Genomic DNA, 23,705 nt, shown 5'->3' with positions numbered 1-23,705 from the left:
TCTCTTGCACACCCTCGCTCGCTCCCTCCCTCCCTCCCTCCCTCACGCTCGCTTGCACTTTCTCACTTGGTCTCTCTCACCTCAGTCACATTTGTTTTCTCACTCGTACTCTCACAAAAACTTGCTGTCACTCACACTCACTCATCCTCTCTCTCTCTCTCTCTCTCTCTCTCTCTCATGCATAAAATAGTTTAATCTTGTGGTAATGACCAGAATCTCGGCTGTCAGCTGGAGAGCCAACTAAAACCCTGTGTTGCCTCCTTTTTGGAAAGGCCAGCTGCATCCTGTTCCACTCAGGCTCCTGACGAGGCCAACAGCAGGACTTCCCTGGCATTAAGGATGCTAGGGCAGAAGTTCCACCTGCCCAGAGATGTTGGTCAATTAGAAAGTGGCTGCACAAATAAACAAATAACACCATTGTACAGGCTGTGCTGCTGCTGCAGATATGACACCACACAGGGTGTAGGATTGTCAGTGGGCCAAGGCCAAAATGAGTGATGGGGTGGGCATGGGAAAGAAGCTCTCAGGGAGAGGAGTTGGCAGCCTAGGGTAAGGGTATGGCTCCACCCACATTCCCATCCAATGCTTCTGATGTCATGTCCCTCGATTAGGCATGGCAGTGTTTTTGAACAAGGGACTCCCTATCATTGAGAAGCCCAGAAACCACCCAATGTGGTTTGCTTGTTGTGCTCCCTACCTAGTGAACCCTCCCAGCAGTGGTGGATTGAAGACTTTAAGTGACATTAATTGACTACATAAGGGCCACAATTGGCAGCAGAGGCGGAAGGCCTTCTGCAGGCCTTCCCACCACTGACTTAATCAGGCTGGAGATGAGGTGGGTATGTTCTTCATCTGCCATCCTCCAATCTGATTTAAACATGCCCTGCCATCAGGGGATGGAGAGGGTGCAAAATTCTGCTTGCTCTGACTCAAACTGTCTCACTGTCATGCGCACGCTCTCTTGTGATCGTTCTTTCTCTTACACGTGCTTTCATATATTTATTCTACCTCTTATGTCCTCTGTGATTTCTTGGATTTGAGGTTAGTTAGATGAGCTATTCAGATGTTTATGGTGGTGTTCTACACTAGCCACTAAAAAGCATAACAGTGTTAATGGATCTTACTTGCAGTCCAAAGCGCCCCTGTCGCCCATCAAGAAAGAACTTCTGTTTGTTTGGTTTCTTTTGTACTCTTGTAACATCCCAAAACACTTCATGGCCATTCCAGTACTGCTCGGGTGTGATCTCTATTGAGATAGCGAAAAATTTGGCAACAAATTTTGTAGGGCAAGAATCCACTAACAACAGGTGAAACAAATGACCAAGGATTTATTTTCATGACTCTTGGTTAAGTTAAGAACTTTGCCGTCCTCCCTGGAGTGTTGCCATATTATCTTTTATGCCTACCTGAGGAGAAGACAGATTAGCTTCTTGCTATTCCATGTGACAAAAGGAACACTGCACTTTATAACTTGAAAATTTCATGCATTTTGACTAAGTTGTATTTACAGTAGCAAAATTATTTTAAGATCTACCAACCAAAGTTGATTATTATGCTATTTCATGCAAATATATCTCAAATTGCCTTCAGAATTAAACAGTACAACGTTGGAAATATGCAATAAGGAGCCGACGCTCAGGCTGGAATTTTCCGGCCCTTAATGCCGGCTGGACCTTTTGGACTCGGCAAATGTGACACCCCATCGTGTGATGGGTTTCCCAATGACGTGACCAGTAAGCAATGCAAATAGCCTTTGACTTCAGGCTAATTGGTGGGGTCTGAAAAATCCCAGCCTAGATTTTTAAATTTTTAGTTTTCAAGAAGATGCAAAATAATGGGCAACCTTTTTACCACAAATTTTAAAACTCGTAAATACTTTTTTTTTTGAAAAGGCAGCTTGTTAAAAGAGCCAGACATATTTTCAATTCCCTGTTGGTGAATGTATGTTTGTACTGAGCATTGCTGGTTAGATATTGCGTAGACTGGATGCAGTATAAAGTTTTGTTTGCTCTACCCAAATAGTATGCCATGACCAACTTTAGAGCAGCCCCATTGCATTAATTTTTAATGCCCATCTAAGAGATTAACACAAATTCCAATTTGTTTTCCATTATATAATGCACATCTGCATGCTTTTGGCTTTTTGCAGGGTTCCCAAACTCAAGTTATTTATAACTCTCAGCTAGGAAAAATAGGGGAATCCACTAAAATAATGAATTCTTAATTTCAAAAAACATTCGACTAAAGCAAATCCTAAATGTCTGTTTATAAAGTCATACTGAAAACTATACAAGAGCTGCAGCAATAAGTGCATTGGAACCATCTGTTTTTTAACAACCGTATTAATTAAAACCATTAGTGACCTTTTTCATTGCACGGTTGTGAATATGGAGCTTGGAAGCAGCACACAACATAATGGATCAGTCAGAAGGAACTTGTTTTGGTGGATGGGTTTTGGATGTGTAGAAAAGTGAAAATTTTTTATCTAAGCAATGTGTAATGCCAATTTTGTTAAGAAAAATTAAGACTTTAAGAGCTGAAATAAAGTTTTAAATATATTTTTTGTATTTTTGAGAATTAACTGAATATTCTTTGACAGGATGATGCCAAGCCACCTTACTCCTATGCACAGTTAATAGTTCAAGCCATCACAACAGCACCAGATAAACAGCTTACATTGAGTGGAATCTATACGCACATCACAAAGAACTACCCGTATTACAGGACAGCAGACAAAGGCTGGCAGGTAAACAAACAAAGATTTTGCAGGTACTAAAAAGTGTGATGCATGATTCTCTGTGTAGTTTGAAAATTACTTATGCCTTTCAGATGAACACCATGCAGAATATTTTATTCTCTCTCTCGCTTCTTGCAGAATTCTATCCGACATAATCTTTCCCTGAATCGCTACTTCATTAAGGTTCCTCGTTCCCAAGAGGAGCCTGGAAAAGGCTCATTCTGGAGGATAGACCCTGCTTCTGAAAGCAAACTAACAGAGCAGGCCTTCAGGAAAAGAAGGCCAAGGGGCGTGCCCTGCTTCAGAACTCCTATGGGACCTCTTTCTTCCAGGTAGACAAACTGTGGAATCATGTACAGCACTAAATATAATCCTTGACCACTGAAGTATTTGTTGAATTTAATGCATTCCATCAGTGGCATAGTAATTTATTCAGGTTTTGGATGAATTCATTCATTATAATTTCAGTATTTTACCTAGTAAGAGTATATTGTATTGAAATTTTCATTTCTTGATCAGCATAGTTTACCGAGAAACGCCGTTGCACAGAAACCCTGCGTTTTAAGGATTACTGTTAGCATTGCAACTGATTCTTGATTATAATTGGACAAATACAGATTGGGAAATCTATTTTGTAATTTTGGCTTCATGCGCTGGTGGGATTCTCTGAAACAACCCAACAAAGCGAACCCATATTGAGAGTTTTGTTAAGGGAAAGTGCAAAATATGCAGTTGGAAGACTAGTATTTAAAAAGGTTGTACGTGAAATTTCTATGCAGTAACAGCGATGTTGCAAAAGTTGTATATCTACAATTCCTAAATATAGGAACACTGCAATGAGAGTATTCAGTTGGTGTTGCACAGCTGCTGTCTTTCTAAATATAAAGCACTATTAAATTGCATTATGGATTGCATGAAGAGGCCATCCACTTAACTGTGGTCTGGAAAATTCTCTGGAGTGCCATCTGCTGGAATGGTAAAGAAACTAAAGAAAGAATATCCATTCAGCAAGTATTCACTGAGAAGTGAGCAGGGAGAGGAGAGGGTGGGGTTGCATTGATGGGGGAAAATGCCCATATAGAAATGTAGTATCGGTTAATAATTTTGTGCTGACGTGATGGCCAGAAACGGCCTCACCTGTGATGGTCATAGTTATGACATGATTCATTGTGCAAGGTTGTCATCAATGTTATTATAAGAAACATACATTTAATGGAACCACTTCTATCCTTGAATTTGGAAAAAGTGGAGAAAATGGAATGGGAAATCAGAAAAATGTAAAGATAGCGTACTGACAATCCAGGAAAAGCAGAGATGTTGTGTAAAATGTAGCGTTTCTTGTCTAGATTTTAACTATGGTAGCAATTCCATTGAAATAGCGGAGTGTGGAGTGTCATATTAATGGATTAAGCATTTGTCTGTTGATGGCATTGGCAATAAATGGAGAGACATGAGGGAACTGTGAACAATTAAGAAATGTCAAGATGACAGCTATCAAACATATAAAGTGTAAAAAAAGATGAGATCTTGATTATTCATTTTTAACATTGACTTAAGCAAATTATGGGGCAATTGGTTTCCCATCTGAGTCTTGATCTTTATTTTCACTATACTTTAGTATGTTATGACGGAAAGATTTTTGTGTATTGTTACTTCTAAACATTTTGGATTTTGATTCATAGACACGAGAAAATCAAAGCTAAGTACTACCTAACTAACCCCAATATTCTTGCTGTTGAGACCAAGTCTTATAAAATTGTTTTAAAAAATCTTTTGCGCACCAAATTGTATTCTGGGACATTCCTTCCCAAAGAGTGTAGTTTGGTACAAAAAAAATCATCTTCGACCTGAGAAACTTGTCAACAATCTCCGTATTGCACATGATCAGCTTAAAGGACACATGGCTGAAAGAGAAAAGAGACCTTGCTGTAGAAGGCAACCAGGATCGGGCACATATTAGATGGTGGCAAAGCAAGCTGGATGTTGTTCGAGGATGTTTGCCCTGGATGTCCTGGCATTATGTGCAGCCGATAGACAAAAACTGCCTGCGCTGGACTCCATTGCGTGTGCTGAACTGTCTCGTATGTTTCACCAGGAGGAGAAAGTTGCTGAAAATCTCCCTTAAGAATTTCTGCCTCACAGCCTCCTTTCAAATGATGTGGTGTTCTATCCTTCACGAAGGAATATCCTGCATTGATTTTTACTGTACCTATTGCACCTGGTTATAAAATTGCTAACCGTAGGTTCTGAAGGAGAATCATATTTGACTCAAAGTTAACTCCGTTCCTTCCTCCATAGATGCTGTAAGTCCAACAAGTTTATTTGATAGTAAACCCACAAGCTTTCGGAACACTGTACGCTTGTCAGGTGAGCGGAAAGCTCTGATCAGAACTTTCCACTCACCTGACGAAGGAACAGCGTGCTGAAAGCTTGTGGGTTTACTATCAAATAAACTTGTTGGACTTTAACCTGGTGTCGTGAGACTTCTTTCTTTGTTTACCCCAGTCCAACACCGGCATCTCCACATCATCCATAGATGCTGCCAGACCTGCTGCTTTTTTCCAGTTCTTTTTGTTTTTTTTTCAGATTTCAAGCATCTGAAGTTTTTTGCTTTTATTAACAGAAACTGCTTGACAGAGCCCCTTGGGGAAATTCCTAACAGATTATTGCACTGAAGTAACAGTGTCGGTACAACGCAGGATACCACTTCATGCCCTTTGGCAGGTTCACTGAAGAAGAGGCAATTTGTTGATTAAAACGCCTTTCATGTATTTACATAGCCAGTGTTCCTCCGGAGTTGTTTTGAAGACTCATTGTGCATTTGCCAGTGTATGATGTCAGTTTGCTTTTTCAAGAATTTGACCAACTCAATTTATTTTCCCATGACTCATCTGGACAGGCTTCAGTCAACCATTGAATTATAGAATACCTGCAGTACAGAAAGAGGCCAATCAGCTCATCAAGTCTGCGCCAACTGTCTGAAAGAGCATCCTCCTCAGCCCTATTCCCTTAATCCCACGCATTTATCATAGCTAATCCCCCTAACCTGCACACCTTTGGATTGTGGGGGGAAACCCACCCAGACGTGGGGAAAACATGCAAACTCCACACAGTCACCCAAGGTCAGAATCAAACCTGGGTCCCTGGCAATGAGGCAGCATTGCTAACCACAGTGCCACCATGCCGCCCTTGATATTTGCCTTGTCTGATGGTTTTTGTGAATCATGGTACCATTTGTTCTACTTCAACCTTTTATAGTTCGGTTCTTTACAAGCTAGAATAACAAGATGAGGCTGGAGGCAAATGTATCACGGTGATCACTTGGACAGAAGAAAATTCTGTAGAGAAAATAGTGGCCAAACTGCAGATTTATATAATAAGAACATAAGAAATAGGAGCAGGAGTAGGCCATCCAGCCCTTCGAGCCTGCCCCGCCATTCAATAAGATCATGGCTGATCTGTCGTGGCTCAGTTCCACTTTCCCGCCCTCTCCCCATAACCCTTAATCCCCTCGCTTATCAAAAACCCATCAACCCGCGTCTTAAAAATATTTAGCGAGGCAGCCTCCGCCACTTCAACGGGCAGAGAATTCCAGAGATTCACCACCCTTTGAGTGAAGAAGTTCCTCCTCAACTCCATTCTAAACCGCCCCCCCCTTTATCTTGAGGCTGTGCCCCCTAGTCCTACTGTCCTTTCTGAGTGGGAAGAGTCTCTCCACCTCTATCCTATCCATCCCATTCATCATCTTATATGTCTCAATGAGATCTCCCCTCATTCTTCTAAACTCTAACGAGTACAAGCCTAGTTTATTCAGCCTCTCCTCATAGCTCAACCCCCTCAACTCCGGTATCAGCCTAGTAAACCTCCTCTGCACTCCCTCCAAGGCCAAAATATCCTTGCGTAAGTGCGGCGACCAAAACTGCACACACTACTCCAGCTGCGGCCTCACCAGCGCCCTATACAGCTGCAGCAAGACCTCCCTACTTTTATGTTCAATCCCCCTCTCTATGAAGGCCAGCATCCCATTCGCCTTCCTGACCACCTGCTGCACCTGCAGGCTGGGTTTTTACGACTCATGCACAAGGACCCCGAGGTCCCTCTGCACCGTCGCCTGCTGCAGTTTTTCGCCACGTAAGTAATAGTCCTTCCTACCATTTTTCCTACCAAAGTGGACCACCTCGCACTTGCCAACATTAAATTCCATTTGCCATTTCCTGGCCCATTCGCCCAGCCTATCTAGATCCTTCTGCAGACTCTCCACACCCTCCGCGCAATTTGCCGCTCCACCAATCTTGGTGTCATCAGCAAATTTCAACACCATACACTCGGTTCCCTCCTCCAGATCATCCATATAAATGGTAAATAGCTGAGGCCCCAGCACCGACCCCTGGGGCACTCCACTAGTCACCAACCGCCCATCCGAATAGCACCCATTAACCCCCACTCTCTGCCTCCTATTTGACAACCAATCCTCTATCCACGCTAACACCCTACCCCCAACTCCATGTCCCCTTACCTTCTGCAATAACCTCTTGTATATGGTCTTGTATATGGTCTTGTATATGGTCTTGTATATGGTCTTGTATATGGTCCAGTAATCCAATTCATCAATACTGTGCTTGACTTGCGTACACATTGCTGAAAGCATTGATTGGATAAGAAATCGTGTGTGAAAGCTCATCATTGTTATTCAGTGAACTACATGGATTGGTCAAAAAAGATTATTGAGCGGAAAGTATTTCCTGGCAGGAATAAGGAGATCTTAAAGCACTAAAAATGGTTTTGCAGTAGCAGAGATGAAAAATCAACTGGGGAGAATTCAATAGGGAATTGCAAGAGAGACAGGTGTAGATATGGGAAGATGTCAGATAAGTGACAGTTACAAGGTAAGTAGTAGTTTGCAGGGGCTACGGGTGAACTTATTTTAAGCAGTGGGCATGATATGATAAGTCAGTTTGCACAAACAGGGAGCCTTTTCCAATGTCATCGTGTAGGACGAAGAGGAATGGTAGAGTAGTGGGAAGAAGCGGCAGAGTCGTGTTGTCACTGGACTAGTAACCTGGGAACCCGGGTATGAATCCTACCATGGGAGGCGATGGATTTTGAATTCAGTACAAATTCTGGAGTTAAAAATCAATTGTCATTAAAAAATACATCCATTTGGTAGACTAATGTCCTTCAGGGAAGGAAATCTGCTGTCCTCACTTGGTCTGGTCAACATGTGATTTCAGACCCTCAGCAATGTGGTTGACTCTAAAATGCCCTCTGATATGGCCCAGTAAACCACTCAGTTATATCAAACTGCTACAATGTTAGTAAAAAGGAATAAAACCAGGCAGATCAAACAACATTGACCAAGGCACTAGAAATGACGATGGAAAACACAGTCCTGTCTACATTGCAATGTCGTCCTTATTAATATCTGGGTGCCTATGCCAAAATTGAGAGAGCTGTCTCTCAGACTAGCTGAGCAACAGCCTGACATAGTCATACGCAATCATACTTTACAGGTAATGTCCCAGACACCACCCCCACCGCCACCACCACAGACACAACAGTGGTGTATAGTCGGCAGGGAGTTGCCCTTGGAGCCCGTCACGTTATGTCATCCCATGAAGTTTCATGGTATCAGGTCAAACATGGGACAAGGAACCGTTCTGCTGATTGCCACATCCCCATTTAACATCACCACCACTGCCCCCCCAACTCCCCCACCATCTTCAAGCTGATGAATCAGTACTCCTCCATGTTAAATGAGGAAGCACTGAGGGTAGCGAGGTCAAAAAATGTACACTGGGTGGGGGACTTCAATGTCCATCTCCGAGAGTGGCTTGATAGCACCACCACAGACTGATCAGGCTCGTTTGAAAAGAACGTATCGGCTAGACTGGGGCTGCGGAAGGTGATGGGGATACTAACTAGTGGGGAAAAAAATCAAACTTGATCTCATCCTTACCAACCTGCCTGCTTCATATGGATCTGCCCATGACAGTATTGGGAGTGGTGACCACAGCACAGTCCTTGTGGAGACAAAGTTTCCCGTCTTCACATTTGAGGATACCTTCCATTGTGTTGTATGGTGCTATCACCATGCTAAATAGGATAGATTTCAAACAGATGTAGCAACTCCAGACTGGGCATCCGTGAGGCTCTGTGAGCCATTAACAGCAGCAGAATTGTACTCAACTTCAATCTATAACCTCATGGCCCAGCTTATCCCTCTTTTTTTACCATTACTATCAAGCCAGGCGATCAACCCTGCTTCATTGAAGAGCGCAGGAGGACATGTCAGAAGCAACACCAGGCGTACCTAAGAATGAAGTCTCAAACTGGTGAAGCGACAACATAAGGCTATTTGCATGCCAAACAGCAAGTAATTTAAGTAAAGCATTTACACAACCCAAGCTCAGCAGTCCTGGCACATGAATAGTGGTGGACAATTAAACAACTCACAGGAGGAAGAGGCTCCACAAATATCCCCATCTTTGGCTATGGGGAAGCCTAGGATATCTGTGCAAAAGATGAGGCTGATGCATTTGCAACAATGTTCTGTCCTCAGGTGCCGAATGGCTGACCCATCTCTGCCTCTTAAGTAGGACCCAGAATCGTAAATGCCAGTCTTCAGCCAATTTGATCCACTTCTCGTGATATCAAGAAAAGGCTGAAGGCAAAGGCTATGGACCATGGCAGTATTCTGGCAACAGTACTGGAGGGTTGAGCACCAGAATTTGCCATGCCCCTTGCCAGAAGGTTTACATTTAAACGGCCCAAGGAAATCTTGAATTTATCTTGTGCCTCGTGGCAAAGACCTTCACATTCAACTAATTGAAAATGCAGTGACTGAACAAGATCCCAATGTCTCTTTATAAGGACAGTTTTTGATAAGATGTTTGCGAGAGAAATATTGGTGATGAAACCAAGAAAACCTTCTATTCTTTTGAGCTGTTACATTTAATTAACAGCACAAACTGGCTCTTCATGTTGCACAGGAATAATTTAAGGTCACTTAAAGCAGGCACGCGAGGGCTCAGTTTAACATCTCATCTGAAGAATTGCAGCTATATTGGAATTGTTAGATTAGACTCCGACTATTGGAGTTGACATGGAACTCCATTTGATGCACAAGTGGTACCGAAGGAATTAAGCAGAATCATTTAATGAATAATATATTTTGTTTATCAAATAGTTCGCAGTGACGCTCAACTTCCAGGTTCACAGGCAATATGCATAAGTGCATAGTTAATAGCTGCTGAAACTTTGAGAGCAATTTTTTTGCTCACTTCTCCATGTCAAAAATTAACGAAAATCACTCCTGAAAATTGGTAAAGAAAAAGTTCTAACTGTTCCACCGTGACTGCCTATGACACTGAAAGTTCAGAGGTGAAGACCCACTGCCAGATCTAAGCACAAAAATCAAGGCTGGCAGAGTGCAGTTTTGAGGGAGTGCTGCACTATCGGCAAATCTTTCAGATGAGATAGAAACAGAAAATAGAAGCAGGAGTAGGCCGCTCGGACTTTCGGACATGCTCCGTCATTCATTTTGACCGTGGCTGATCATTTGAATTCAATATCCAGATCCCACCCCCCGCTTTAGCCCAAAGAGCTATATCCAATTTCTTCTTGCCATCTCGCACCATTTTGGCTTATCCCTTTAAGGTTTACCCCTTAGTCTCAAACTATGACCCTTAGTTCTGGACACACCATCATCGGGAACATTCATTTTGAATCTACTGTATCTAATGCTGTTAGACTTTCGTAAAGTTTCTATGAGATCCCCTCTGACTCTTCTAAACTTCAGTGAATATAATCCTGACCCACTTAGTCTCTTTTCTCATCTGAGAGACCTACCATCCCAGGAATCAGCCTGGTAAACCTTAACTGCACTCCCTCCGTAGCAAGGACACCAAAATTGCATGCAGTGCTCCAGGTGTGGCCTCACCAATGCCCAATACGATTGCAGTAAAACAGATAAGGCTGAAGCATTCGCAGCAATCTTCAGCCAGAAGTGCAGAGTGGATGATCCATCTCCGCCGTCTCGAGTGGTCGCCAGCATCTCAGATGCCAGTCTCCAGCCAATTCAGTTCACTCCACATGATATCAAGAAACGGTTGGAGGCACTGGGTCCTGATAAAGCTCTGGCAATAGTACTGCCGATCAAAAAAAATGACCCAGTAATGCCAACTCTTTGCTTCCTGTCTGCTAACCAGCTTTCTATGTATCTCAAGACACTACCTGCAATCCCATGTGTTTTAACTTTGCGTAGTAATCTGGTATGAGAGATCTTCTCCAAAGGCCTTCTGAAAGTGTCTAAATCACATCTGCCGGTTCTCCTTGGTCAACTCTACTAGTTACATTCTCAAAGAATTCCAATAGATTCATCAAGCGTGATTTCCCTTTTGTAAATCCATGCTGACTTTTTGTCTGATTATACCACTGCTTTCCAAATACTGAAATCCTTGATAATGGACTCTGACAATTTCCTCAGTACTGATGATAGGCTACCTGGTCTATAGCTCCCTGTTTTCTCTCTTTTCCTTTTTGAATAGCAGGCTTACTTTAGCTACCTTCCAATCTGTGGGAACCAGTCCAGCGTCCAAAGAATTTTGGAATACAGCCACCAGTGGATCTACTGATGTTGAACCGAGGCCCCGTCTGCCTCCTCTGGATGCAAAAGATTTTGTGGTACTGTTACAAAGAGTAGGGGAATTAGCCCAGTGTCCTGTCCAATATCTATCCCTCGAACAACGTCATAAGCACAAATTAATTGGTCATTATCGCATTGCTGTTTGTAAGAGCTTGGGTGCACTAATTGGCTGCCACTTTTCCTGCTTTAAAATATTGACTGTGCTTCGGAAACTATTTAATAAACTGCATTGTGTTTTGAGACAGCTGGTGGTTGTGAGTAACGCTATGTAAATAAGTGCAAGTCTGTCTTTTTTTCTTTGAACTATAGTAATGTACAGCTTGCAGTAATAAACATGTACTGCTGTTTACATCAAGGCGATGTATTGAAATGTGACCTGGATGCATTCTGTGTAGCATGTGTCCAGATTACATACACTTATAAATGACTTGCATGCCCTCGTATTGATAATCGACATGTTATCATTGTGCCAAGTTTGAAGTAGATTGAGTTTGTTAAGAGTGTGACTTTTTGACTGCTTTTTGAACACAGCAAATAATGGATAATATTTGATTTGGAGTTCTAATTGATTAATGTGTATGTTAGTATTTTCAAGATCTTTCAGCTTTATGTTGTCATGAAGTTAAATTTATTGGTCACTATTTAACCTGCTAGCCTGTTGTAAGGCTTTCTTAGTATTTATTGAAGTGATGCTCATATTGCTATTTTCACCTTCTGCCACAGAAGTGCACCAGCCTCTCCAAGCCATCCTGGTGTGTTTTCCTCCCACTCCAGCGGTGTACAGACTCCAGAGAGCCTGTCCAGGGAAGGTTCTCCAGTCCCCACAGATCACGAATCTAGCACTGTGCAACCTAAGTTAGCAGTAATACAAGAGGCAAGATATGCTCAGAGTGCACCAGGTGAGTGCCATGCATATCCAAATTTGTAAGCTAATGCATTAGTAACTAAGCCTTTAGTAAGGAGGGGATATTACTTTACGCAGTAGAAATCTTTCAATTCTTAACCCAGTTACAAAACTGAATTTTCCTGTTTCCAAAGTGAATGTGAATCAGCCTTTAATTCTGGTTTTGGTTGTAACTTGTATGTGACTTGTTGCATTTAACTCCTAGACAGTCAAACTGACTCGACACAAGCTGCAATCGAAAATAACAACTTTTTTCACAGAATAAATTAAAAACAAGTGTTCAAATCTGCATTTCTGATTACAAAATAGCTTGCTTATGTTGATAGCGGGTTAACAATAACAGAGGTATATTAGTCTTGTTAAATCATGGTTCCACATTCATTATGTTAAACAAATGCCCTACAGATGAAAACTGTAAATGTTTGTTACTCGCTTAAAATCCAGTATGAGACAGGAAAGATGGATTTAACCTCTTCCTTCAACACTGTCAATTCTTTATCAGAAAATGTCAAATCTGCATTTTGACCATGCAGTTGCATTGAAACTTGATTTCAGTATCTAAAACCTGTGTAGCAAATCTTCCCCCTCTCTCCTACCACCGCGACCAAACCAAACCCCCCCGCCCCGCCCATGTATGCTTAAGTTCTGTTACCCTTTGAGTCCAGACAACTTTAAATCCAGAGTGTTAAGGAAGATATATCATACCTGTCGTACCCAGCATATCTTACGATAACCGAGGGAGAGACTGCACAGTTTGTATTCTAACCCCTAGGAATAATGATGGGAAATTCAGTACATCTTTTTCCTGTAACTGTAAAACAATACAGAAACTTTAAAAAAATTTAGAACCTAAATGTTCCCAACCCTTCCACTTGAAATAATTCACTTTTTGACGTACTTAAAAAAGCAATCGATGAGAAATCAATATTTCACGAGGAAAATCTATTTGAGATGAAATTATGTTCATTTTAAGGATCTGCAGAAAAAAATTCTAAAAATATATATTAATCAAGTATGTAAAATTGGGTACATAATCAAACCCTGAATCTTATAATTCTGAAGAAAAATAGGCCACTGTTCCACAATTAGTGTTGGAAGTATGTGCTCTTCTGCAGTCACTGAAGTCTGTTGAAACCAACAAAGCACAAAGCCCTTAGTAAAGGAGATTGTCATTCACAACTGTCATGCTAGAAGTCTACTCAAGTTGACAGATCATTCAGCCACATCTGAGTACTAGCTTCAGGCTTGTGAAATGCCAAGTCTCAAATGGTCATATCATTCCAAACCAGTTATTTAAGTCAGAACTACTGCAAGATAAGAGGACATGTGAGCTGAGACTGAGTAGAAAGGGCCTATGTTCTCAAGTTTAGCAGAAGCAATCTTGTTTAAAAAAAAATACAAAATTCATCAGGACCTTGACAAGGTAGATGCTGAAATGCTCTTTCTCCCTGACTGGAGAGTCTGTAACTTGGGGTCACAGTCTCAGGATAAGGGGTTAGCCATGTAGGATGGAGATGAGAAATTTCTTCACTGAGAGTTGTGAATCTTGGGAATTTTCTATCCCAGAGGGCTGTACCTGCTCAATTGATGAGATTGATAGATTTCTGGCACCAAGGCTTCCCAAGCTGTGGGTTATGTCCCCAGTGTGATTGTCAGCCAAGATTTTGAGGTCCAGCTCTGAGGCACGAATGGCAGACGTGAAGCTTAGAGTGCTGTCTAAGTTGTGAGGTCCCATTAAAATTTTTCCAATGGTGAGCTGGTCTATTGGACAGATCCTTGATGCCTGATACCTGTTGCAAAATTGGCTGCAAAAATTTAAGCGCTTGACCGTACTCCCTTCTTGGACACCCAAGTTTTCATTTTGAGATCTCATATGGAGAAAAGTCTCAAGAAGCAGTGCAGTAAAGGAATTGAGGGATTTGGACATAAGGTGGATAGGTGAAGTTGACATTGACGATTAACTGTGGTTTTGTTGGAGGAGGCTTTTGAGGACTGTACAGTCAACTATTTTTTGTGTTCGTACGCACTTACGAAGATGACTCGAGAACAGCAAGGCAGGGAGTCAGATGAAATCATTCTTGGATTTGGAATCAGGAAGGCTGACTACTTCTGTTCGAGAGTTCTGTCATTCAATGAGACAATAGCTGACATAATAAGGGGTGACTTTTACTTGTCTTATTCTGAATGCAACTCAGGCAATTGAGTCTTTATGCTTAACAGGTAGGAGCGCTCCCCTGTCGTAAACTTCTCTGCAATGGCTACTTTCCCTTCCTGCGGACATTTAATTTGTCGGGGTAGTCATTATGTTGTCATTTGATCAGCATTCCTACATGTTTATTCACTGTTACTGAAGAAATAATTAATTGGACTTGCTTTTGAGGCACATGTTAAATGGTGAATGGCTTTATTGAATGCTGCCTGGTTTTCTAACAGCACAACTTTGCATTTGGACTTTGTTTGTCCAAGCCCAATTACCTTCAGCTGCTTCATCAGTGATCTTCCTTCTATTATAAGGCTGTTCATCACTGATGATTGCACAGTTCTCAAACTGAAGTAGCCCATGTCCAAATTCATCAAGACCCAGACAATATCCAGGCTTGAGCTGACAAGTAGCAAGCAACATTTGCGCCACACGAGCGCCAGGCAATCACAAACACCATCACAAATAAGAGAGAATTTAACCGTCGCCACTTGACATTTGATGACATTATCATTGCTGAATCCCCGCTACACTGAATTGGACTAGCCATTGTGCAGGTCAGATGTTAGGAATCCTGTGCAAGCAACCTGACTCTCCAGAGCTTGTGCACCATTTACAAGACGTAAGTCAAGAGTGCAGTGGAATACTCTCCACTTGCTTGGATGAGTGCATCTGTAACAACACTCGAAGCTCAACAACATTTAGGACAAAGCTTGCTTGATTGGTGCCCCATCCACCAATATTTACTCCCTCCACTATTGACACACAGTGGCACTAATGTGTACCATCTACAAAATGCGCTGCAGGAACTTGCCGTCAAAGCAACTTCTACACTCGTGATTGTTACCGTAAGGACAAGGGCAGCAGACACATGAGATCACTGCCTCCTGGAAATTCCCCTCCAAGTCACTTACCATCCTGACCTGGAAATATATCACTGTCCTTCACTGTCGCTGGGTTAAAATCCTGGAACTCCCTAACAGTACTGTGGGCGTAGCTACAGTACATGGACTGCAGCAGTTCAGGAAGGCAGCTCAGCACCACCTCCTCAAGAACAACTGGGACGGGCAATAAGTGCTTGCCTAACTAACAACAACCACATTCCCTGAATTAATTTTTTAAAAGTGGAATCACCTTGAACATCACTTGGGTTTTACTTGATCTGTAGGTAAATATAAGGCGTAATAAGGGGCTTAATTTAAGTAACATTGCCGCCATTAGTCATTTGCGGAGACTAGTGTTTAATTGGTCCTTGTCGGACCTTTGGGCGGTTCTCCAACTTGCAACGTTTGATCACTATTGATTCCAGTATATGGTTAAATATTAGTAAATAATATGGGGGTGTTACGTATGTTTACGTTTTTGTTGGTGAGGGGTAACTGGCTTGGGCCAGAGCCCATCCTAACTGATGCATTGAGTATGTAGATATTTATTTTTCTGACGGGACAAAATACTTTTTGAGTCTTTAATTATAGATAATGTGTAAGAATGGGGAATCGAATAAAGATAACATATTCTCAAAGGAACAGATGTTCAATTGTAAATCATTAGATATTTAGAATGTTTTAAATGCCAGTAGTTAGTTGGAAAATGTATTGTACGAATGATGACTGTACCTTGGTAAGCAATCTTTAAAAGTGGTCAAATTTTCAGTAGTCTTGGCAAACCCTGGAATTTATTAATGACACATCAGTGTGCCATTATATAAAACACCAAATATATAGAGTTTATGAAAAAGTATTTCACAATTAATGAAAAATGCACCTCCTCTCTTGGTACAGAGTGGAAAGCATACAAGGCCTTTGTTAGAGGAAGGATAATATATTAATCACCCACGCAGAAAAAGGTGAGCAAGGCTAAGTTAGATCAGTTAGAAAATATTTCAACAAAGCTTAACCTGCAGTAATTGTCAGTATTCACAGTGTGCAAGTTGCTGAAATAGTACTAACTGACCATTTAACTATTTCAAAAGTGGAGCTTGGCCACTATCACAAATGATTCAGATCCGTGGTTTTCAAACTTCTCTGTGGGTTAAGATGCCCAAAGAGAGAGAATCCTGCCATTCCAGAACTTGAGTTCTATTAGCTAAACAGCAACATAAACAAAATGGCAATAAGTTTATTTACCAAAAAAAGTGCAGCATTTTCTAGACATATTTATGATAAATGATATTCACAGTTACTGTGGGATCCTACCGTGGACCCCAGTTTGAAAACCTCTGGTCTAAACGTCATGAACGTAAAAGAGAAAAATGTTCAAAATGACACCACAGCAAATTTAGCTATTGAGGAAAGATTAAATCAAGGATATCCTTTCACCGCTCCTAATCTATTATACCCCTCTCCTTGATAAGTGATTGTCCACACCTCCCTGTTCTGTAGCTTTTAAGGAAAACTGGCTCCAGAAGCCTACGGGTCTGTAGCTTCTTTTGCCATTTTGAGGATGGCGTAGAAGGCTTAGTTAGGGGCACTCTTTATCCCACTCTTCTTTGTCATGCTTTTTCTAAAGTTGCTACGGTACTCCATAAATAATCACTTTTGGGGTACTACTGATGGAAAATTATTACATTTTATATAAATACTTTATTGATAATAGATGGGCTAGTCAGCACTGCACAAAGCTGCTACATTTCCATACTATTATTGAGCTAATGTACAGTCTAAAATACCTTGAAATATACTTGATTACTTGACAATGGTTTGCAGAATTAAATTCACTTGGACAGATATCCATTTTTACTTTGAGCAGATCCCACGTTCGCCTTTTGATTTTAGCACGATCGTCTTCCTAAGCGTGGGCTTCCTCCAGATGCTCGGGTTTCCTCTTTGGACTTCCAAAGAAGTGCGGGTTAGGTGGATTGGCCATTGCTAAATTGACTGTAGCGTAAGGGGATTAGCAGGTAAACGTACGGGGTTACGGGAATAGGGCCTGGGTGGGATTGTGGTCGGTGCAGACTCGATGGGCCGAATGCCCCCCTTTTGCACTGTAGGGATTGTGTGTTGATAAGTTTGGAGAGATGCAGTTAACTTAAAAGCCATCAAAGCCTGATCAAACTGTAATGGAAAAAGAGAGCTCATTTTACATTCTGACCAATATGTTCAGAGGTATGGGAGGTATGCAATTTGGTGGAACTAAGTATGATCAAATTGATTCATTGATTGGTGACATATAAGAAATAGGTGCAGGAGTAGGCCTCGTGTCCTATCAAATCTGCTCCATCATTTAGTAAGATCATGGCTGAACTTCTACATCAACTGCACTTTTCCACTTTCACATTCCTTTTTTTTTAACCTTTCGTGTGATGTTGCCATTGCCTAATTGCCCTTGGCTTGCTCGGCCATCTCTGAGGGCCTTTAAGAGTCAACCTTATATTGTAGTTCTGGAGTCACGTGTAGGCCAAAGGGCATTAGTGAACCTGATTTGGCTTTTATGATTGTTATTACTGAGGTTAGTTTTCAGTTTCAGATTTTGTTAATGGAATTTAAATTCCCTGAGCAATAACTAGAGCCTCTGGATCACTAGCGCGGTGACAATGGCACTCCACCACCATCTTCCACCCCAAATTCTTTTAGTACCCAAAAGTTTCTCAATGTCAGTCTTGAACATATTCATTGACTGAGCATCAGTAGTACTCTGTGGTGGAGAACTTCAAAGATTCCACACCCGCACCACCTCCTCTGAGTTAAGAGATTTCACCTCTCTTAAATGACCTTATCCTGAGATTATGACTCCTAGTACTAGACTGTCCAGTTAGAGAAAGCAGTCTTTCAGGATCTTGTCTCGTCAAGCCCTCATTGTCACATTTCATTATTCTAAACTTCAGAGCAGATGGGCAAACTTTCTTTGGTCTTTCGTTGTAGGATAGTCCACTCATCCCAGAAATCAACCGAGTAAATGCTCGTTGCACAGCCTCAAGTATATTGTTCCTTGAGACCAAACTTTTTAAATTACATAATCATTATAATTTTATAATTTAAACACCTATATATTTGCAATAACATTTGTACTCCAGTTACCTTGCAGTAAGTATTTGGATAAGGGGATAGTATGGGAAAATAGTATTGAGGTAGAAGATCAGTAGTGATCTAGTTGAATGACTGAACAGGATTGAGGGACTGAATGGCCTACTCTTCCTATTTCCTATAAAACTTACTATACTATCACCTTAACTTTTTTTAGTTCCTGCATATTAATTTTCTGTGGTTGATGTACAAGGACCCCCAAATCCCTTTGAATACCATCTTTTGCAAGTCCCTTACCTTTTTTTTAAAAAAAAAATCTGCCTTTTCCCTTCTTTGTCTCAAAATGGATAATTTCACACTTCCCACATTATCGTCTGATCACAAACGGTCATTGTCCCTCGATAACATCTTTGTATCCTTCTCACAGCTTACTTTCCCAGCTTGCTTTGCATCATCAGCAAACTTGTATATATTAGAAATACACAAGATTATCAACCCAAAATAACTGTTTCACCTGCTGAATATTTACAGCCTCTCCTGTTTTTATTTTAAATTTCCAGCGTCCACAATATTTTGCTTTTGTATATATTACACTCAGTCCCCTCATCTATGTCGTTGATATAGATTGTAAGTAGTGATCCTTGTGGCATTCCACCCTGCCATCCTAAAAATGATCCATTAGGTCTTTGTTTTCTGTTCTATAATCAGTTCCCAATCTGCGCTAATGTATTGCCCGATCTGTTTTTTCTCCCTGTTCTGAAAATGATCCATTTATTCCTATGCTGTTTCCTGCTCTGTCATTGATTCCCAACCTGTGCTAATATACTTTCAGCCCCATGAGCCCTAAACTTGTGTGACAACCTCATGTAGCATTTTATTGAATATCTTATAAAAATCCAAATATATTACATTCACGCTATCCTTAACTGCCCCATTAGTTGCATCGTCAAGAAACTAATACATTTATCGACCAGTATTTCCTTTCATCAAACTGTGTTGAATGACTCTGTCTAACTATTCTGTTTAAATCCAAATATAGTACATTCACTGGATCCTTCTTAATTGCTCTACTAATTTGCATCTTCAGACTAACACACTTATCAATCGGTGCTCTGTACCATACCCTTAGGAAAAGTTTCTAGCACTTTGCTTACTATTAATGAGTCAGGTTAACTAGCCCCTCATATTTTCCCACTCCTTTTCTCGAAAGGCAGGGTTATATTTGCTACCTTCCATTCACAGCTGTTCTAAGGAATGCTGGAAAATCACGTGCGTCCATCATCTCTAGCCAACGATGTAAACTATTGGGTCCACCGGATTTAGTGCTTTTTTTTTTCTCCAGTACTTTTCTTTTAATGCTAATTACTTTAAAACTCTTGATGGCCCCCTGTTCACCAGAATTTCTGGTATATTCTTTGTGTCCTCTAATATGACGATCTGCGCAAAATATTTGTTCAGTGTCCCTGCCATTTCCTTTATTTCTCCTATTTCTGTCTCTTAAAGGGGCCACATTAATTTTTGCTAATCTCTTTGTGTAAATTTGTAAAAGTCCTTGCAATTTGTTTTCAAAGTTCTTGCTAACTTACTTCTTCCTCCCTGTTTATCAATTTCTTGGTCACCCTTTGCTAATTGTTAAAACCTTTGCAATCCTCAGGTTTACTAACCTTTTTGGCAACATTGTTGACTGCTTTTGAACTAAAACTACCTATTAGCCATCACTACCAATTTTTTAACGGTGAAATTTAATCCGTAGAATCTACATTCATTAAGTATTCTTTTAAGTGTTCACCATTGTTTATCAGCCTTCATATCTTTTAATCTAGTTTTCCAGTCTACTTCAGCCAAGTCATTCCTCGTACCTCTATAATGATGAGCAGAAATAGGCCATTTGGCCCACTGAGTCTGCTTCCCCATTCATAACTGATCTGATATGATCCTCAGTTCCACTTTCTCACCTTATCCCCATAACCCTTGATTCCGTTACTGATTAAAAATCTGTCTGTCTCAGCCTTGAATTGAGACTTAACAACAGTCTCTGCAGTAAAGAGTTCCTTCCTCTTCATCTGAGATTATGCCCTCTGGCTCTAGACTCTCCTGCAAGGGAAACAGCCTCTCAGCATTTACCCTGTCACACCCCCAGAGAATCCTGTATGTCTCGATAAGACCGCCTCTCATTCTTCTAAACTCCAGTGTGTACCAGCTCAGCCTTCCTAACCTCACCGCGTAAGAAAATCCCTCCTTACCCAGGTCAACCTGGTGAACCCTTTTTGGACTACCTCCAATGTCTATATCTTTCCTTAGATAAGGGGACCAAAACCGTTCACGGTATTACAGGTGTGCTCTAACTAGTGTCTTATCTAGTTATAGCATAACTTTCCTATTTATATACTTCCCTTTGAAATAAAGGGAATTCCATTTCCCTTCGCAATTACCCACTGTGCGTGTAGCTTCTCCGTTACACGATGCATTCGGTTAATGTTGCATTCTTGTGCCTTAGACCCTCTAATTTTATACATCGATTGAGCCTTACACAGGTTACAACTGCTCAGTCGACTCTTCAGCTCTGAGTAATTGCCCCCATTCAGGCAGCTGCCTACAATTGGTTGGATTTTAACTTTAAAAAATATGAATCGGTTGACAGTTAAATTTTAAATATTAAGATTAAATTTCTCTGTGAACTAATCACAAACTTGCCAGATAATTCCAATTCCACTCTCAAATTCTCAACTTCCCACCCTGTTTGCAATGTGCTCTGTGCCATGGTTCACATTGGTACAGTTGGGGAAAACAAAATCTGATGAGGATTTACTTTGTCTTTTTTCTATTCCACATCTAAGTTTCTCAATGCATTCTTGACAGTGATATAATTTGGGTATTTCTTCAGCGTATTTGAGTTTTTTTTAAAAACCTATTATTAAATAAGCACATTTGACTAAACATGTTTCCCTCTGTCTAAGCAATAACAGAGCTTTCAACATGCAGGCTGCACGTGGATATTATAATAATGACACCGAATAAGGTTCCGTTGTGAACTGGTTTGAGGATAATTTCAGTAATGCAGCTTTGATAATTAAATAATTGCTGAGTAGCCTAACGAGTGAGCTTAAACCAATGTAATTGAGGACCACGTCAAAAGTGGCTCTATAACAAAATTAGCATAAGTCTATTTGCGAGTACTTTTAGCCAAATCTAATGCTTTGTAGAGTGAAGATATGATTTCTTTTGGAAAGTTCATTTTCAAACTTGTCATGTAATTGTTGAAAACTTTGAATTCTTTTTTGTAGTAATGGGGAGGTGGAGTGTCATTCATGAATATATTTTTGTCATGTTTACAACTTTAGTAGTAGACACGTACAGGAAGGTTAATTGCTTTCCAATTTTCTTCTTTATTCTCAGGATCACCTCTGTCCACTCAGCCAGTTCTAATTGCCGTCCAACGGCAAATTTCACAGTCCATCAAACCTGTCACGTATACTGTGGCCACACCTGTTACACCGACGTCTCAACCATCCATGTTGCAAACTGTTCATGTGGTTCATCAGATACCCACTGTAGCTGTTACTATGGCTAATCTGGCAGCAAACAGCTACACTGTAGCAAACCAGGCCGTTGTGACACAGGCTATGGTCAGCCAAGCTAAAATGGATCGGCCAGAAAACGGAGAACATAAAGAAGTGAAAGGTAATGGGAGTTAGGATTTTCGAACGCTGCACCTTGATCTAATGTGCCAAATCATTGCTGTGTATTTAGGCAAGATCATTACCAAATATGATATTTCATCCTCTCGTTCTACTGCTCAAACTTATCAAAGCTAAATGCAAAAGTACTATCAATTGGATTTGGGGCAAGATATAGAAGGATAAAATTGTTATTGAATGCAAGGTAGAAGGTTACAATTAAATTTTGAAAGCTACGCATTTCAAAACTTAAATGTGTAACATTTCATCTCGCACGATAATCTCTGTAGTGAAAATACTTGAATTGTACTAAAACGTTTTCTTTGCATTCTGAATGCTCCTTCCCAAATAATAATAAAACTGGAACCTGCCTTGATTAATGTTTACATTTGCATTCCTGTGGTTCATTACAAAAATGTTTTCATGTTTCTTAATTTTTTTCTTGAGAGAAGAGAACAAAAAGCAAAACATATCAAGGAATGCGGTTAGTTTCCAGTATTGCGAAAGAAATGAGGATACCGTTTTATAATCAATGAGATGTTAAGTGCAATTTTGAATTAAGTGATGCAGTTTGATATGTGATACTTTTTCTTCTGTTTTGCAGTCAAAGTGGAGCCTATTCCTGCAATTGCACCAGCTTCAATAGGCACTGCTAGTCGCTTCATTCAGACTTCACAGGGTACACCCATACAGACAGTTACTATACTACAGCAGGCTCCTTTGGGCCAACACCAGTTACCCCTTAAACCAGTTGCACAGAATGGAACGCATGTGGTGCCCATCTCTTCAGCAACACAAGGTCAAGCTAACACTGGTAATATTATATTTTTATATCTTTGTAAGTTTGACTATTAACCACATTTCTTTAAATATTGAATATAAATACAGACCGACGGCTGAGGTTTTAGGGCATTTCACACCTTAGAAAGTCCCAAGGTATATTCACCAGCTGACGTAATGACATCGGAACAGACATTTCATCTCTTGAATCTGATCCATCGTTCAATTAAATCATGGCTGATCTGCAGCTCCATTAACCCATCCTTGCTGCAAAGCCCTTAATCGCTTTGGATGATAAAAATCTGCCAATCCTGGAATTAAAATCTATAAATGTTCTTCCATCAGTTGCCATTTACAGAAGAGAGCTCCAAACTTCCACCACTCTTTGTGTAGAGATGTTTCTTAATTTAATTCCTGAAAGGTCTGGCTCTAATTTTGAGTATATCCCCTCTTTCTAGAGTCCTGGAATGGCAGAAATATTTCTGTCTACCCTACGTATTTCCCTTTATATCGTTGTACAGGCATAGTCACAGTTATAAAATACACAGCATGCGCCCGCAAACAGTTATGGGATAGTTTACCAGATAACCTCTTGTTGGTTGAGAGAGAAATGGGCTCAGAATGAACTCCCTTTTCAAACATTGCCATAGGATCTTTTACGTCTATCTGAGAGGTGAGATGAGGCCTTGGTTTAACGTCTCCTCTAAAAACTGGCAGGGTGGAATCGTGCAGTACTTCCTCTGTACAACACTGAAGTCTAGGTATACGCAATAGTTTTTGATTCAGAGATACGTGCTGTCC

General features: G+C 40.8%; 1 protein-coding gene across 3 annotated transcripts in view; it reads left to right on the top strand.

Annotated features, from left to right (window-relative positions):
• foxk2b (forkhead box K2b) overlaps positions 1-23,705 on the top strand; it is a 103,101-nt gene that overhangs the window by 66,906 nt on the left and 12,490 nt on the right. For all 3 annotated transcript variants that reach the window (XR_013889126.1, XR_013889125.1, XM_080209038.1), the window contains exons 4-8: positions 2,600-2,746; positions 2,876-3,069; positions 12,105-12,280; positions 21,844-22,128; positions 22,729-22,938. Coding sequence is in view for 1 of the 3 variants with exons in the window: in XM_080209038.1 (XP_080065164.1) it covers positions 2,600-2,746; positions 2,876-3,069; positions 12,105-12,280; positions 21,844-22,128; positions 22,729-22,938 (1,012 nt within the window). In the remaining 2 variants the exon portion in view is untranslated. The remainder of the gene's footprint in view (positions 1-2,599; positions 2,747-2,875; positions 3,070-12,104; positions 12,281-21,843; positions 22,129-22,728; positions 22,939-23,705) is intronic.

The sequence above is a fragment of the Carcharhinus amblyrhynchos genome, chromosome 21 (genome assembly GCF_965287045.1).
Source record: "Carcharhinus amblyrhynchos chromosome 21, sCarAmb.v2.hapA, whole genome shotgun sequence".
In the NCBI taxonomy this organism is placed as follows: Eukaryota; Metazoa; Chordata; class Chondrichthyes; order Carcharhiniformes; family Carcharhinidae; genus Carcharhinus; species Carcharhinus amblyrhynchos.
Note: the sequence above shows the minus strand (reverse complement) of the source record. Positions and strands in the feature narration are given on the sequence as shown.